This window comes from Scheffersomyces xylosifermentans (genome assembly GCF_036884685.1).
Source record: "Scheffersomyces xylosifermentans strain CBS 12540 chromosome Unknown RJT20scaffold_4, whole genome shotgun sequence".
NCBI lineage: Eukaryota > Fungi > Ascomycota > Pichiomycetes > Serinales > Debaryomycetaceae > Scheffersomyces > Scheffersomyces xylosifermentans.
The window spans coordinates 410,000-426,845 of record NW_027042942.1 but is presented as its reverse complement, the minus strand read 5'-3'; the positions used below and the strand labels follow the sequence as shown (position 1 = coordinate 426,845).

The 16,846-nt window shown below is 41.6% G+C and overlaps 4 protein-coding genes across 4 annotated transcripts; all 4 read right to left on the bottom strand. All coding sequences in view use genetic code 12, as the record gives it.

Annotated features, from left to right (window-relative positions):
* Nucleotides 1-195: 195 nt before the first annotated feature.
* Nucleotides 196-2,166, bottom strand: RJT20DRAFT_96328 (uncharacterized protein; the record flags this gene model as incomplete). The annotated part of the gene is made up of 1 exon (XM_064921627.1): nt 196-2,166. One exon carries the CDS (start codon nt 2,164-2,166, stop codon nt 196-198), a length of 1,971 nt encoding a protein of 656 aa, XP_064774184.1.
* Nucleotides 2,167-3,988: 1,822 nt separating this feature from the next.
* Nucleotides 3,989-5,776, bottom strand: PDE2 (3',5'-cyclic-nucleotide phosphodiesterase; the record flags this gene model as incomplete). Its single annotated transcript, XM_064921605.1, has 2 exons — nt 3,989-4,738; nt 4,826-5,776. 2 exons carry the CDS (start codon nt 5,774-5,776, stop codon nt 3,989-3,991), a joined length of 1,701 nt encoding a protein of 566 aa, XP_064774183.1.
* A 3,904-nt stretch (nt 5,777-9,680) lies between these two features.
* Nucleotides 9,681-11,590, bottom strand: RJT20DRAFT_127898 (uncharacterized protein). Its single transcript, XM_064917121.1, has one exon. It carries the CDS (start codon nt 11,488-11,490, stop codon nt 9,793-9,795), a length of 1,698 nt encoding a protein of 565 aa, XP_064774182.1. The 5' UTR covers nt 11,491-11,590; the 3' UTR covers nt 9,681-9,792.
* Nucleotides 11,591-12,001: 411 nt separating this feature from the next.
* LYS2 (L-aminoadipate-semialdehyde dehydrogenase) lies at nt 12,002-16,752 on the bottom strand. The gene has a single exon (XM_064917120.1). The coding sequence runs from the start codon at nt 16,436-16,438 to the stop codon at nt 12,248-12,250; it is 4,191 nt and encodes a 1,396-aa protein (XP_064774181.1). The 5' UTR covers nt 16,439-16,752; the 3' UTR covers nt 12,002-12,247.
* Between the last annotated feature and the right edge of the window lie 94 nt (nt 16,753-16,846).

Here is a 16,846-nt window from a genome sequence, read left to right as displayed (position 1 = left end):
GAAAGTCTAAACTTATGCTCATAATCTATAATGTTTATTTTGATGCTCCATATATAATTAAAGAATGGAGGATTGAGACCAATCGCTGTACTTTATAAATCATCGTCTTTTTAAACAAGAATTGTTCATCAATTCATCTTTCATAGTACAAATCTTTCCTTAAAATTCAAACCTGAGCAGTAACAATTCTATATCTTAAACTCCTTCCACGTTTTCTTTCACAACATCGAATGCTTTCAATAACTTACGACGAGCACCTAACGCAACAACACCCTTTGACTCCAATGCATCGTTATCAAATTCAATCAACTCGCGCCAAGGTGTATCCTTCAAGCAGTCGGTATACTTATGTAAACGTAATAACTTCAACCACGCCGGGATGTTATTCAATAATTCGATATTCGTCACCTCCGCAGGCATCGAAGTATTCGAAGATGTCAAATTGTTGTTGCTGGAGGAGTTACTAATGCTGGTAGAGCTGACATTGTTAGAGTTTATTCCGGATAAGCTCTCAACCCTTTGCTCGTTCTTCTTGTTTTTTGGAGACTTGCTGCTGTTGTTGGCAATATTACGATGAACCGACACAGGTACCGATGAAGAGTTGAGGGTTCTGTTGATAGTGTCCTCATAAGCAAGGACTTGGCTCATTGGTTGCTTCAACTGTTGCAGGCCCAACTGTTGTGATGATTGCGCAAATTGATTTTGTTGACCATTACCTTGTGCCTGGCTGTAGCTAGCTCCATGAACATGGTGATGCTTTCTATTCGAGTCCAATGCAACTCTAGAGTTGATGGTCGTCAATGCACCTAGTTTCAATGCCGTGTGGGCATTCAAATCTCTTGAATCTTCACCTTGGCCCGCAGTAGCTCCTTGCTGATTTTGATGCAATTGCAGTGTCAGTTGTTGCTGTAATTGCTGTTGCTGCTGCTGGAGTTGTTGTTGGTGCAGATGCTGTTGACTCAAATGGTGAGGAGAATTGCCAGCAGCCAACTGAAGAAAATTTGTCTTTTCATACAAATGAGAGGTTGGAGAACGAGCTCTTTCAAACTGCTGATGGGCGTGGTATCTACCACCAATTCCGCCATTCATATTCACAAGACTTGGCTCAGCTGACTTAGGTCTTGTGTTTTTCTGATCAACAAATAAGAACTGTCCAGCTCTGTAACCATTTGGTTTAGGCTTTGGCTGATGAAGATGTGACGACTGTTGAGGTTGTGGTTGCTGCAACTTGGAGGAGACGTCGTTCCCAAGGTTCAAGTTTTCAATGTCAGTATACAAATCCTGTTGAGGGTATGCATTATACGGGGACATGACATTGTACTGTTGTTGCTGTTGTTGTGAATGGGTGTGTTGAGAAGTCAAATGGTTTTCCAATTTCGACTTGAATGTCAAGAGGATGTCCAAAGGTAAGTTGTTGCACAAGTATTCAATCATGGAAACTGTATCTTGTGGAGGTAAATTCTCTATCCACGAAGTAAAAGAAAGCAAATCCAGGAAGAAAGAAGTAGAGTGTTGTTGAAGTGCGTCTACTTGTTGATGACGACCAAAGAAATTAGAAAAGTCATTGACTGACACCGGCCTATTAGGAATGGAAGCAAGTGGAAAATTGGCCGCAGTAGCAGTGCTGCTAGCAGCGTTGTTACTGTTGGATGAAGTGGCAGTATTAGAGTTACCATTACCAAGAAGCAGAGCAATACCAGCATTGGCTCCTGCTACGTTTGGAATAGGTGAAATGGCAGTTTCGCGGAGCAATGGATGGCCAGTTAGAGGAGTATTGGTACCTCCAGTACCTAAAAGATCCGAAGAAAAGCCATATTTAGAAGCCGAAGGCGCCAACAAACTTTGTGAGTTGCCCATAGACAGAGCTGAGGCAACTGCTGAAGTGGAATTCGTAGAGTTAGTTGAGTTTTTGGACTCCTTGTTGTTTCTTAAGTCCAAATCCAAGTCCGCAGTCAAGGTCTCGAACTCATGTTGCAAGTTATATCCTACACTTTGCTGTCTATCAGTGTGGCCCACTGGAAGAGGGTTTTGAACTGCAACATTTGATGGGGTGGCGGTCGACGATGCGAAGTGGGCGAACTTGTGTTGCTCCAAAGGTGGAGGCGACAATATTATAGGTCTGTCCATGATTGAGTTGGTAGAATCGGATTTTTCTGTAGGATCCATTAATATCTAATAAGCTCTACCACCTGTGATTTAGTGGTCGGCGAACGCTGGCGTCTTTTGTTAGGTTACTATGACGTAATAGACGGATGAGATCTAAACGTACAAGTAGAAGAAATGAGAAGCTGTCAAAACTGACTTCTTTGGTATCTATTGGAAATGCAACTACAAGCAGCAATGTGGCGATCTACCAGCAAAGAAATAGCAATGATAAGGTTCGTACACAAGCAGTTGACTTGACGTGGGCGTCAAATGAGGAAATAATATGGGACGATACGGTTCGATGGAGGATGACACAGAGTATTCGTGGAGAAATCTTGCGAGAGCAGTTGATTTCAGAGGCCGTCACACACAACCAGAATGGTGGATTTTTGGGTTGTCGATAGATAATTCAAGCACTTTTTGTTAAGCGCTTAAAGACTCACGGTGATGGGCCGAAATGTCTACTTTTTGGAGAAGTATAGCAAGTAAGAACAAGCACAGCAAACGTGGAATTTCGGGAGTAACGCTGAACGTTCGGGACTCACAAACCAAGGGAGAACTGTGATACTGCGCACTGACACTACACGGACTCGTTAGGGTGAATTGAATGGTGTGTCGAGAAAGAAACCAGCCTAACACGCTTTCCGTGGAGGGACTTGGAACTTCAACTTTTACACCAGAAAATTGGCTGCCATTTCATTTCCGTTAGTGAGCCCGAAAGAGTGAGAGTGAGCGAGAAAAAAATTGTGAGATGAAGTCCTGCATGTGATCATGGTGGATGGAGTCGGTGGTGGTGGAGGGTCGTGCGCTGGGGCAGTGTGGAGGAAGGAGAGGATGGGTTTGTAGAATCACGTGGTAAGTTCCTGGGTGTTTTACCTGCGGGTGTTGCCTGTGTGTGTGTGTGTGTGTGTGTTGTTTGTTTGTCTCAGTGCTTCTTTGTCTGACTGTGTGCCTGTGCTGTGTCACCCTGTGTCAAAGCTCACTGAGTCCCTCTATATATGCTTTGTCTATGTTATGCAGTATAGCCATTCATTATGCTAATGTTCATTATGAGTTGAGTTTCGACAGTATGAAGTTTTCGTGAGATTTTGTGGTTTTATGTAGTTTTACGTGGTTTTTATATGTATGCTGCTATGAGCTTTGAGCGTGTGTATATCCAATGCAAAACTTACTTAGTTTTAATTTTATCAATGGGCTTTAGTTGTGCTTCGTGCCTTAACGGCTAAAATACAATAGTGCACTAAACGTTAGTCCAAATCAGGGCAGCACACCTACTACGGGGCCAGTGTGCATCATTTCATGTGGTGGGGTGACAGAAGCTAATTTGGTGTCCGTAGTATCATAGAAGTAGATAAAGAGATATGTAGTTCTATAAGTTCTCTCTTTCTTGAATTTTGAACAGCAAATGAACTTTTGTAAGCAATTAAGTCAGTAACTAGGCAGTGTAGTGAGATAGTATACATCAACGGTTGTGAAGACATTTAAGTTCATGTGGCGCTTGTTGATGTGTGGGTCTTTAAATTGGTTTGATGTCCTAGCATTTGGGTGCAAAATGAGAGCAAAGAGAAATAGGAAGCTGTACATTTGCTAAGCTGGGCTTTATATATTGTTAAGCAGCCCTCTACTGTGTTTATCAGCCTCTACCGGGTATACCAATGTATATCCCCCGACAAAAGACACTCATATATAGTTCTATTCCTGCCAATGCACTTTTTATCGTGTTACATATATTACATATCCTGTATTACATCCGTTCTATCTCACTACTCTTCTCTATTAATTAAGCAGCAACGTCCTAAAATACAATAACCCGCCAAGAGTTGACCCAATCCTACCGGTCCTCTTATTCGTTTCTATTGAGCCAAAATTCCTTATTCTCTCTGATTATATCACATGTGTACTTCAACTCCGGCAATAACTCCGCGATGTTGTTGAACAAGTTCTCAGCAAAAGTATTAATGAAGAATATTTGTCCCTTGTGCAATGTTGGGACAGCTTCCAAAATACTGTCCAACTGCTTTGGCACCCTTGTGTATATCAAATCTTTCGAAAGATCTAACTCTTGGTCCTCCAAGCTGATCTTTTTCTCGAGCATGGCTACCTCATCAAACTCCCTGGCAAGTACCATTGCCCACTGCGAAGACACTCTTAATGGTCTTGTAACATTAGAGATATCTGCACATTTGATCAAAAGCGAGGAAATTAACTTTACTCTATTATTGTGTTTGATGAAATCATGCGATCTCAAGTTCTTCAAACGATCGATATATTCGAAGTGCTCAGCCATATCTGTGGCCAAGATACTTGATATAATAATTTCACGCAACGACAATTCGGATTTCATTTCACCTTCTGTGTGGACGGTCAACAAGGTGGGCCAGTTTACAGCTAAAATCTTGTTAATGAAAACAGAGGAGTGGAACAGTTCTAGAACTGAACGATCATTGAACAAAATCGATGTTGGGGCCAAATTCTTTATCATGAAGGCATTGGTAACTCCTGGATGTCCCACGTCATGGCCCAATGCAGCAATTAACAAACCGAGTGTTTGCAAATGATTCAAATGGTTCGGCGAATGTGACGGCGAACTTGACTTGGCAGCTCTATTAGATGATCCTCCAGATCCACCAGCAGTTGGCGCCGTCTTTTTAGACGGTCCTGGATTTCCAAAAAGTGGAACTAATTCCTGTTCGGCAGTATTAACATAGTCTTCTTTGAGAAATTCTACGTCCTCTGACTTTGGATCAAACTTTAGCTGTTTGAAAACGGGCAAGCAGTCTAATCTGATCAAGAAGTGAAAGCAGGCTTGCAAGACATCGACTGCGTGACGAAAGTTATGGAAAGGGTTACCATTTTTGTATGTATCCCTCACCATAAAAACAAACCCCAATAATTCATTGGACGTAGGGATATGCAAACCGGTGTCAGAATGATTCTTCTCAACCTGTCTCAAGGCATACTTAATCATCAAAAACACAGAATATACCAAATCATCATTAGTTAACTCATGGGCGGGAAATGCCCAATGACCAACTGCATGACACAACAGAGCTAAATGACCTGGGGAATGATCTGCAAGCAAGGACTGGAAATCAATTTCCTTGATGATGAGGTCTTTGAGGTATATGATGTGGTCAGTGGTACGATGCGATTTGGTTGTGTTGTTGCTGAGAATGAATGACATGGTGGAGATGATGTCTTCAAGCTCACGGTCTCCAGAATTTTGTGAGTAATGGTCATTAATGGGACTTGATCCAGTACCTGTCCAGGTCTCAACACGAGATATTCTGTTTGTTATCAATTTTTTGACCAGGGCAATCTTCTGATTAATCTGGGAGTATGCTGATAAATGCGATGGGAGGACAATGATGACATTCAATTGGAGGAAGAAGTACTTAAGTACAAGTTTCTTGTCGGCAGGGGTTAGCCCATCGAGCGTTCCTTCTTCACCGGATATATCAGAGTTAAGAATGACTACTATAGGATGGTTTGTGTCAGTCTCGCTATTTCCTCTGGAGAATAGGTATGCAATGATATCACGGAAGGTCTGGAAATATCTGAAAGATATGTGTGAGAGATTGAATGCTGGGACCTCAGGGTCATCGTGGATTAATGATAAGACTTCAGCCATAATGATGGGAGATTGTCGTCCTGAGTTCGGTTAGAATGCGAGTATTTATGGACGAAGCTAGTCCAAGGGATGACGTGATGGCGAGAGTGCCGAGATTTAAGTCTGTAAGGACAAGAATACCAAATGATGGTGTTGGCGAACACTTAAAGTTGTTTCGACGGCGTGAATGCAAAACAGCGGTGACACACCAACGAAGCGATGCTGCTAAGGGGTGGAGATTGAGTATGTGATACTAACACTGTGGTGATGTTTTCAGCCGGAAATATCAGGGTACGAGCTACAAGAACTTCCGACGTTTATGATTATAATTAACTGGCACTTCTAATAGTGTCGGGCGATGGCTTCACGGCAGAGATAGTCTTATTTCCGGAGAGACTGCCAAACAACGACGATAGGACTGGTGGAATTCCAAAATGAACGGGGCCCTTGGGAAGCTCAGGCTTGTTTAGTTGGTGACTTCTTGCTGGATAAGGAACAGCGGATGATTGTTGAAAGATATACCGATCTTAAGGAAAACTTTTTTACACTCTTCACGGACTTATAATAAATGTTGCTCGTAGTAATAGTAAATTAATATTAAATATTATTAATATTATTGACTGATACTGTTCAGATCCTACTATTAATACCAACGGCTTGTCAATGGAAGCTGCCACGATATGCTATCAATAAAGAGAAACTACCAAGATCTCACTTATAAACCAACAAGAAAACCCTGGAATAATAAGAATAAGTATAAGAATAAGAATGGTACCTGTAAATTAATAGCCGCCAAACACTCTTGCTGTAAATTACAATTCCTTGTAAATTGCAAGGTTTGATCTTGGAAAGATGATAAATTTCTTTTTTTTCTGGCGTCACTTGTGAGTTGCCTTATTGGGACGGCGGTTTTCTCCAAGCGTTTGGAGAGCGAGTATGAGAGAGATGGCATATTTGGAGGAGCAGTGAGGTGGGTGAGATTTGGCATACAGGGGACAAAACTGTTAGGTACTACAGACAGGCTTGAGGCTCGGGTAAGGGCAATGTGATTCGGATTGCTGGGCGGAATCCCATGAAAACCAGGCAAATGAATGCAAGTTACTTGAAGGCCATAAAGAAATGGGGGAGAAGAAGGAACAACGGAACAAAACCAAAAGCAATGAATCATCGAAGAATCTGAGGAAATGGCCTTGCCAAAGGCATGCAAAAAGACCGTGGCCATGGTATGCGAGCTCCGTTAGGCTGCGTGCCACTACGCTGCAAACCATTGCACTGCACCACCTAGACTACAGCAATACAGCAATATACGATTTTTTTTTCAGTCAGATGTCAGCCTTCGATTTAAGCCGTTACCAAGCCAATGGAGCCAAATACGAATGCCACTGTGCCACTAATTTCCCGAAAAACGGTCATAACATTAGGGTGCCCTGGTAATTAGGCGTCGGCCGTACTACCTTCTTTTCTTCTTCAGACAGCTGGTGTCAATCTGGAAATAGGAAATGGCCTGCATTGGGGGATTATATGCAAGTATTTCGGCACATTATGGAATGTCACGTGCCAAATGTTCTCTGTTGCCTAGTATTCTTAGTGGTTATAGTGGTCGAAGAAGATGCACTGTGGTGATTAAGCTAGGGGCGCACGACCCTTAGCCATGTAGACATTTAACGGCTTTGGGGGACGGTGGTGGGATTTCTTATGCGTATTGCACGGCAAATTATAATTCACACATGGGGGCTTCGCCCTGATGCTCCCTGCGTGGTGTGTGGCCAGTAGGTATTTGGTAGAAATGTGGTAATTTTGGTGAGTGGGGGATGGTACGTTGTTCTGTGACATGCTTTGTGTTGAAAAAGAACTAGTTTGAAGCTATATGGATTCTGATGGAGTCGCCGTGTGCATTTTGGGCCTGATTGGTATGTGCAACATCGAATATTATTGTTTTCGGGTACCCAATATTGAACGTGGGAGCTGTGCCTAGGCTAAACGCTAATATGATAGTATAAAGGTCATTTTGCCGCTCGTAAAGAGACAAGTACGCTGCACAAAATGTATATTTGTTCATATACAAATGGACTCTACATATGCAAAAGGGGAAAAAACTCAACTTCAAGAGAGGCTGTTTTCCAAATCAACAGGAGTATTAGAGAATCAACTTCGATTTATTGTAAATACCATGACTTTTCATTTCCATGTGCTGTATTCTGTGATCTCTCTGACATTAAAGGAATTAACGAATAATGTTGCCAACACGGATTTCAAACACTTACTGCAGCTTTCTCCTTATGTAGATTTCAAAGTCTTACTGTCGCTTGCTCTCTCTGTAGATCATTCAAAACGTTTCAAAAAGTATCACCCTATGAGAACAAGGCATTATTAAGAAGTTTTATATCTCACTACGACGTCCTTTGGCGCATCAAATCAAAGGCACTTCACACCGATCACTCTCAAATTAAGTCATCTCTTAGGACCCCTCGCAAGTCACCTTCGATTATAATGTACTTGTACAGCAATCATTCTCTATCTGACACAAATGTAGTACACTCGTTTCCAAGAATGTAGAGGAGACAAAAACGGAGCTTGACTGAAGCTATTCAGGTTCAAGGTTGGTTGGTGCGTCATATAAACTATTATTTAGTTAGACTCGTAATTGCTATTGTTAACTAACCTCGATAAGCAATATTTTGTAAATGTATATAAGCGAATATAATAGACGCACAGAAAAATAATTTCAAGGATGCGAAATTGTGGAGAAAGGTTAAGTCTAATTCTCAGAAGGAAATCCTCTTTTGGGACAATTTTAAAAATGCAGACAATACTTACGGCTCAATTGGGAAAGACAAATTTGGGGCCGTTCCTAAGTATGGCTTATCATTATCCATGTCGAGCCTTCCACTTTGACGAACTGTTGTGATAACTTTAGTGTTAATACAAGGTATGATAGCTGAACATACTACTTCAATTAAGGTAATAGTTGAGCATATAATATAATAACATGTTGTTGATGTATTTCTCGTCTGTCGATTTTTAAATGGGAGTGCTACTGTTTTTGGGCAAATGGAATTTTAGGTCATACACCGTATAGTTTTTTAAGGTTTCGTTTCGGCTACTTCGGACACGCAGTGTCCTTCCACTTGTGCCTGTTGGCGTTATGTAGTCCTCTACGGAATTGTCGTAGGTCCTTATATAGACTTGGTTAAAAGAGGGCCAGATTCCACTTTAATTGCTTAGAAATACAAGTCAGCTTGGTTTGTAGCACCAAAATGAACGAAGTTTTTAGAGTAAGCTGCAATGGTGGCCCGTGGTATTACCCTGGCCCTAACCCCCACCTGAACGTAACCTTTTGTGCAAATACAACAATTTATGTTTCATCCCCGGATGCTCAGAATTGTACCAATACAAATTCACTGGCCCCAGTTGATAAGATTAGCGGCTCCGATGAATATTGTCTCAATGGAACCGTTTTTGTTGTGGCCCCAACTAAGCAAAAATCAAGCGCTAATTGTAATAAGCCTGCTTTATTATTAACCATGTTCGTCGTATTGATGCAGCTTATCATCAACAGTGTCGGCTGCTGAAAATGTTGAGAGTACAGTATGGTTTAACTTGTTCTCTTGATGTCTCTGAAGAGGAGAGATGGTTTTTCTAGCTGTCCAAAGGCTGAAACGTTATGTCTTTGCATGAGAACCTGGAATTGCCACTGTTGCTTTTATTAGATGCCACAAACATTTTATTCAGAATAGACCGGATTCAAGGTACGAATGTCGAAAGCTGACTTCCTAACATGGTGGCTGGAAAATGATGTTCATAGCAGAGTATTTAGTATCGGACCTTGGTAAGCAACCGGTACTACGGGCCATTGATTGAAAAGAAATAAATATATCCTCTTTACATTACTTATTATTAATATATTATACAGTTATTTCTAAATGTTAAATATTATTGTGTATGCGATGATATTTATTAATCATAATACGTATGTAGAAATTTTTATGGCTTGCAAATATGTATGCCAAGGTTGGTGAATGAGAGCAACTCGGTACTCATCTATAAGTAAAGTAGACACTAACTACAACGACAAGCACAGCTAGCCCTATGTTCAACTGCTTGAAACGCAAATTGCGTTTCTCCGTCGAGTGCTCTTTAAACCTGTCGTTAATATACTCTAGTACATCGATCTTATCAGCCATTTCTCGTGACATTATGCTTTTACTCTCATTCACCTTGTGTTTGATTTTTGTTAATTTGTTCTCAAGATTATTGAGTTCGTCAGAGAGATCTCTCAAGCGATTCAAGCTGTCCGTAATATTACTTTGATATTTTGACTTTATCTCCTCTCTATTCAGCACCAACTGCTCTCGTAATTCGTTTGTCGACCTAGACAAGCCCAGTAGGTACCTGCTCAATGCATTTAGTTGCTCTAATGTCTCCATCTGGCTGTCCCCTTCTTCCAATAGAATCAACTTGGACTTTTCTGCCAAGGTGCTGGAAAGAGATCGCATAATTCTTGATAATGGTTCTAACAGTTCCTTATTAGGAACATGTGGATGATGGCGTCCATCTGGACCGATCTTCCCTTTGGCGAAGAGTGCCTCGTTATCCTTGCTAATGTCCTCAATGATTGTGTCTATATTCAACAAGTAATTAGTCAATTCTTCATCCTCTATCAATTTTAAAGAATTTGTCGGAAAAGAGAAACCTCCACTATTTATAATGTTATTGAACTTTTCATCTGTAAAGTTAATAGGAGATTTACTCTTTAGAGGCTTTATACCCTTCGCTTCTGGTTCATGAGAGGGCGTCTCCATCCATTTTAATGCTTTCTCTGCAGTGGGAGAATGTGCCTTTTTAGCATTCGCTTTAAAAAACAGCTCCAACTCAGTGGCACTGGTCAGCCTACTTACCGGTGCCGATTCATTGACAGAGTTGTAAAATTGATCCACCAAACGCTTCTTGTCGGACTCACTGGTTGTTGTCACAAGAGGTTTTGACGCCACTTCAAATCCATTCGCTAAGACACTACCGTTATTAGGAGTATTTGTGTGGGAGGGTACTATTGAGGTCAATGGACCCATGAATTTACGTGGAGTCAGCAACTGCTTGAGGCCCGGCCCTGCGTTCGAATTGGGGTTTCTTTGTTGGGCCTGCAATGTTACAAGCGATCTGTTTAGAGCCATCTGCGAGGACAAGAGGGTATGCGATGGAGAAGGGCTATTTGCAGTGTTAGAGTCATAAGGTACTGAGCTTCTTCGATCTGTCACTTGCTTGTTTCGCCTCATAAAGATGTTGTTATTGCTGTTATTAGGGGTATTGGTGGTATTATTAATGCTACTGGAGCTGTTATTGTTATTAATGGCGTTCAAGTGGTGGACAGTATTCTGAGGTGTTGTGGTCGTGGCATTGATGCTGATATTATTAATATTTCCGTTATTATTCCCATTATTACTGTTATTACTGTCGTTGCTATTGTTACTGCTCCCCCCAGACGAATCTCGGCTTGACGATTGAGCCACCAGGAGATGACTATCGACGGATTTGGCATGTTTTGAATTATACGATATCGCCGGGGAAGGCGCAGGTGCCTTGGGATCAATCTCAGTGTCTTCCATGCCCTTGAAAGGTTTATTATTGCTGGTATCTTTCAGATGGTGTACCTTCCTGAACTGAGGTGGTACGTCCCGTACCTGGCCCGAGCCTCCCACAACAGAGGGCTCGTTCGTACTATGTTCACGGACAGACATTGCTATGAAAATGGCATTCCCGAGTAGATATGAGCCCTGCCAAGCGTTTTCCACCGATTGCAACCTTTCTAGGTCCTGTTATATGGTATTCTTCGTCTATAGTTGAAATCTATAATTTGTAGTAACATGTGTTTGGCGGAGTCATATGTTTGCGGTATCTGCAGGATATATTTGTGTTGTAGTAGAGTTGTATGCGCTACCAATTGGGAATTTTGCAGCTATTGACAAGACGATGGAGTGGTAACAAACAGGGTGTAACAAAGGGAGGGGGGGGTTAAAGAACAGGGTGCATCAAGCAGGTGTATCAAACAGGGTGTAGCGATCGGGGTGTATCAAGCAGGTGTAGCAATCGGGGTGTTGGAAGCAGAGTGTTAAAATAGGTTGGTGTAGCATTCGGGATGTACCAATCAGAGTGTTACATTAAAGGATCTAACAAACAGAGTGTAACAAAAAGGGTGTACCAAATAGAGTATGGAGAAAAGTTGTGTAGGATGTTGCAGACGAGTTATGTCGCTTTTTTTTATTTTGGTTAATGGTGGCCTCTTATGTGATGTGTGTGTGTCTTTAAAGTGTAGAATGAAGCATAATGTCTTCGCTATAATGTTACATATCTATCCATGAAGGAGAAGGCACCTCCTATTAAACACATTTCTGTCTCTCTTTCTTTCTTATGGATCTACAGAATCAACTTATCAAAGTCTATTTATTTTGGAATTCGTGAAATATATCTACAGCACCGTTCAGAGAGGTCCCACATTTAAGAAGCAGCTGAAGAACGGCCACCTGAACCGGCTTGGATCAACTTCAAGGTCTCTTCACTGATCTTCACCTTTGGTAATTTGGATGCGGCTTCACCAGTTGCCTTTGGCAAGAATCCAGTTTCTACCAAGTAACTAATGTAGATACTTGTTTGCTTGCTATCAACACCCTTACCACCGCTGGCGTCTACACCAGTCCATTCAGCATCCAACTTCAAGGACTTAACGGCGTTTGAATCATCCAATTCTGGTGCCTTAGTGTCTTGAGGTAAATTGTCTAATACAAAATGCAATAATGGAAACAATGCTGAGTCTTTAGACTCCTCTACGACGTACTTTTCCAATGCCTTCCTCCAGTCTGGGTAGTCTGCACCATGGGTCTCGTAACCATAAGTCTTCAAGTTTCCTAAGAAGTCGTTGAATTTAATTCTTGGATGACCTGTTACGTGTGCTACAGCCAATTCAGTATCCACTGGTGGATGCAAAGCAGTAGCAACAACCACCCTGGCAACTTGATCCACTGGAACCATATTCACGTTGTTTGAGATATCTGGGTAAAATCCTAACTCAGCACTACCCTTCAACATTCTCAACAAGAAATCATCTGTGTTAGAGGCACCAGTTTCAGTAAAACCTGTGACATATCCAGGTCTAGTGATACACCCTCTCAATCCTCTCTTACCAGCTTGTCTTATAATATATTCGGCAGCCCACTTCGACTGACCATAACCATTGCCAAGACCTTTAGCTGATCCAGATAAATCATCTGACTCCGGAAGGCCTGGCAAACCCTTTGCTACTAATTCGTCAGATAAATGGACAAAATAATCAGTATCAAGAGCAGAGGTCGAAGAAACAAAAGAGAAGTATTTGGCTTTACCTTGACCACATAAGTTCAAGACGTTAATTGTACCAATAACGTTAGCATCTCTCAACTGTGAGTAAGGATACACCCAATGGACGAAGGCACCATTGTGTACAATGACGTCAATAGTGTCAGCCAATTTACTCCAAGTACTATCATCCAAACCGAATTGGGGCTTGGATAAGTCACCCAAGACTACTTCAATATTTTGCGCCCACTTCTCTTCCCATATTCCGTAAGTGGTACCTGTTTTGCGCAACCTTTCCAAACCTGCTTCCTTAGAAGAGGCTCTTACATGAGCATAAACTTTGAACGACTGATTTGGACGAGCTGTCAAGATATCACGAAGAATGAAAGATCCAAGGAAACCAGTAGCACCAGTGACAAAGACATTAATTTGTTTACTGGTGTCAAGACTTTTCAAAGAGTCATAGCTCTTCAACAAAGCTGTTTCCGATAAATGAACAGCATCCTTGGCATATTCAATCGTGTCTGCAGCCTCTTCTTCATCTTCTTTCTTTCCATCTGCCAATTGAAAGTCATTTCCTTTGATGTACTTCTCCACTTCTTTAGCAAATGCCTCAACCGTTGGATTCTTGAAGATGACTCCCAAAGGAACGTCCACATTTAACTTCTTTCTTAATTCAAAGATCATTCTAGTACCTAAAATAGAGTGACCTCCTAAGTCAAAGAAGGAATCATCCTTGGAGATAGTTGCTGGTCTATTAGGCAAAACTTCAAACCACAAGTCCCTGACCACTTCTTCCAATTTGGAAAACTCTTCCTCTTCTGTTCCTTCGGCGCCACCAGCCTTATTGCTAGTGATTAATCTGGAGACGGCAGCTAATTGAGCTGTGTCTGGGAATGGCAACTTTGGCTTGTCCACCTTACCATTTGGATTTAATGGCAACTTAGTCAATGGAACCACAATTGTAGGAATGGCGTAAGCAGCCAATCTCTTCTTCAAGTAGCTCTTGATGTCTTTGATCAATTCCCTGTAAATTACTAATCCCTCAACTATAGGGTCGTCGACTTCCTCAGAATCGTCAATTTCAGACTTAAAGTTCTTCAATTCTGCAGAGTCCTTTGGAACAATGTAAGAGATTAAAGTTGGTTCTTCGTTTTTGTCCCTTCTGACCAAAGTTACATTTTCTCTGACCAATGGATGCTGGGACAAGTGTGTATCGATCTCACCCAATTCAATTCTGAACCCTCTAATCTTGACTTGATCATCAGCTCTACCACAACATTCAACGTTACCATCAGGAAGGTAGCGGCCCAAGTCACCAGTCCTGTACATTCTATCTCTTGGACCAAACCAGCCCTCTTCTCTCCAGGTTTCTTCGGGCTTCTTGTTCTCTTCATCCTTCTTAATCCATTCTTTTGGATCGACGTACCAGTTGGTAATAAACTTGGCTTTATTCAAGTCTGGCAACCCTCTGTATCCTTCGGCAAGACCAGCTGCTCTAACATAGATCTCACCGACTTCACCGACACCACAAGTTTGTGAAGTATCGTTTCTGTTGACAACTAATAATTGAACGTTGAACATACCGGTACCGGCTGGCATGACATCCTTCAAGTTCTTCAAATAAGTGGAATCACTCTTTCTACTTTGGATTTCAAAGTACGAAACAGATCTTTGGGTTTCCGTAGTACCGTACATATTGACGATGTATACATTTTCGGCCAATGTCTGTAATCTTAAACAATCTCTCTTTGTCAAAATATCACCAACGAAGAAGGCATGGTGTAAAGTTGGAATTGGAGTCGAAGCCTGAGCACTCAACAACTGACCCATAGCAGGGGTCAAGTGAGTTACTGTAGCACCATATTCAGCCATCCAGTCAGCCAATTTTCCTGGAGTTCCAATATCATCAGCAGTTGGAACTAACAATTGAGCTCCCAAGAATAGAGGAGTGAACATGTCTCTTTGGATAGGATCGTGTGCTATACCAGACAACATTGTGAACTTATCCTTCTCAGATAACCCAAACTTCTTGGCCATCCAAGGGAAATAGTATGCTAAGGAATAGTGACGACCTAAAACACCCTTTGGAACACCTTCAGATCCAGACGTAAAAGACAAGGTAGGATTTGAGTCTGGACCCACAATAACACCTGTTGGCTTGTCTTGAAACTTAGTATATGCTGTTAAGCAATCAGTCGCCTCACCTTCCAAGAAACCACCAATTAAGGAGCCATCATCATTGATTTTTAACTGTGGTATCGTCGTGACTACGTTCAACTCTTTTTTGATGTAGTCAACAACCAAGGAATCTAAAGTTCCAGCCTTCTCTAATCCAATTAAACCAGCTGGTCTTGCAACAGAGAGGTAGATATTTTGTCTAGCTGGAGGGTATGCTGGGTCAATCACGGAAAAAGTGGCACCTGCCTTTAAGACTCCCATGACTGCAATCATCAAGTCGACACCTCTGTATGCGTAGATCATGACAATATCTCCCTTTTTGATACCAGTTTCCTTCAAGTAGTTTCCTACAATATTGGAAGCTTGGTTGATTTGCTTATAGTTGAAAGTTCTTGTTTTGGTAGTTGGATCCAAGAATGACTTGGTCTCAACAACACAGGGTCTGTCAGGGTGTGCTTCAGCATTTTTCATGAAGATGTCCTGAATAGCACCTCTATAGCCTGCCCAGTCTAAGTCCAAAGTAGGATCTGGTAACTGTCCCTTCTGTAAAGGAGTAATCAAATTTACCTTAGTGATGGCAATGTTCGCATCCTTCGATACAACAGTGATAAACTGAGACAATTGCTCACCTAATACTTGTATTCTGTCATGTTTGTATAACAATGCATTGTAGAAAATGGTAAACTTCTCACCATCGGTAAACACAGCCAAGTCACGGACCGATCCCTCAACTGTCGTTGACAATTGTTGGTTTGCATTTGCGTGCTGGTACGACAATCTGAATAAACCTGGATGATCATCTAAGTTCTTGGCTTTCTTGATCTTTTCAGAAATCTCGGAGAGTGACTTGTAGTCAATATTGGAGGAGTTAGTCTTGAACTCAGAGGAAACTTTTGCAAGCAAATCCTGGAAGGAGACTTCTGGAGTCAAATTCAACCTGATTATGAATTCTGTTCCAGAAGTGCCTGCATCTGTAGCAATGACAATGTCTTCGTCACCTGTCAATCTGTATACCAAAGCGGCAAAGACTGATAAGCCAAAAACAAAGTCCGCTCTGACCGGCGTTTCAAAAGAGTAGGTAGCTTCTACCGATTGGTTATTAGCAGGCTTGAGGTAGTCATGGGGCAACACCGATAACGTGGGGTTGTCCAAGTAATTCAACCAGAACTCGGACATGATGTATGTACTCTGGAGTAATGGCAGTAGCAGCTAGAGTGTTATTTTTAAAATCAAATAGTACCTACTGTGAAAATAGGCGCTTCTTTTGTTTTCAAGACAAATTTTCAGAATCCTATCAGCAATTGATACACTTCCTATCTATTGTGAAATATGAATAATTTAATGTTCAATGGACACTGTGAATACTGATCTACGGAAGCAACTTACAGCAGATGGAAATACTCTCAGTAGAACAAGAAACAACAACAAAGTCCAAAGAACTAAATCCCTTTTAAACAATCTCACGAAGACTACTTTTCTTGCTCGAATTGTAAATTTTTCACTTCCCTATGACTCCATATTTCGAAGCGCCGATTCATCTCTGCCATTCCTATTATGTCCTGTATCGGGCCTTTGGAAATAGTA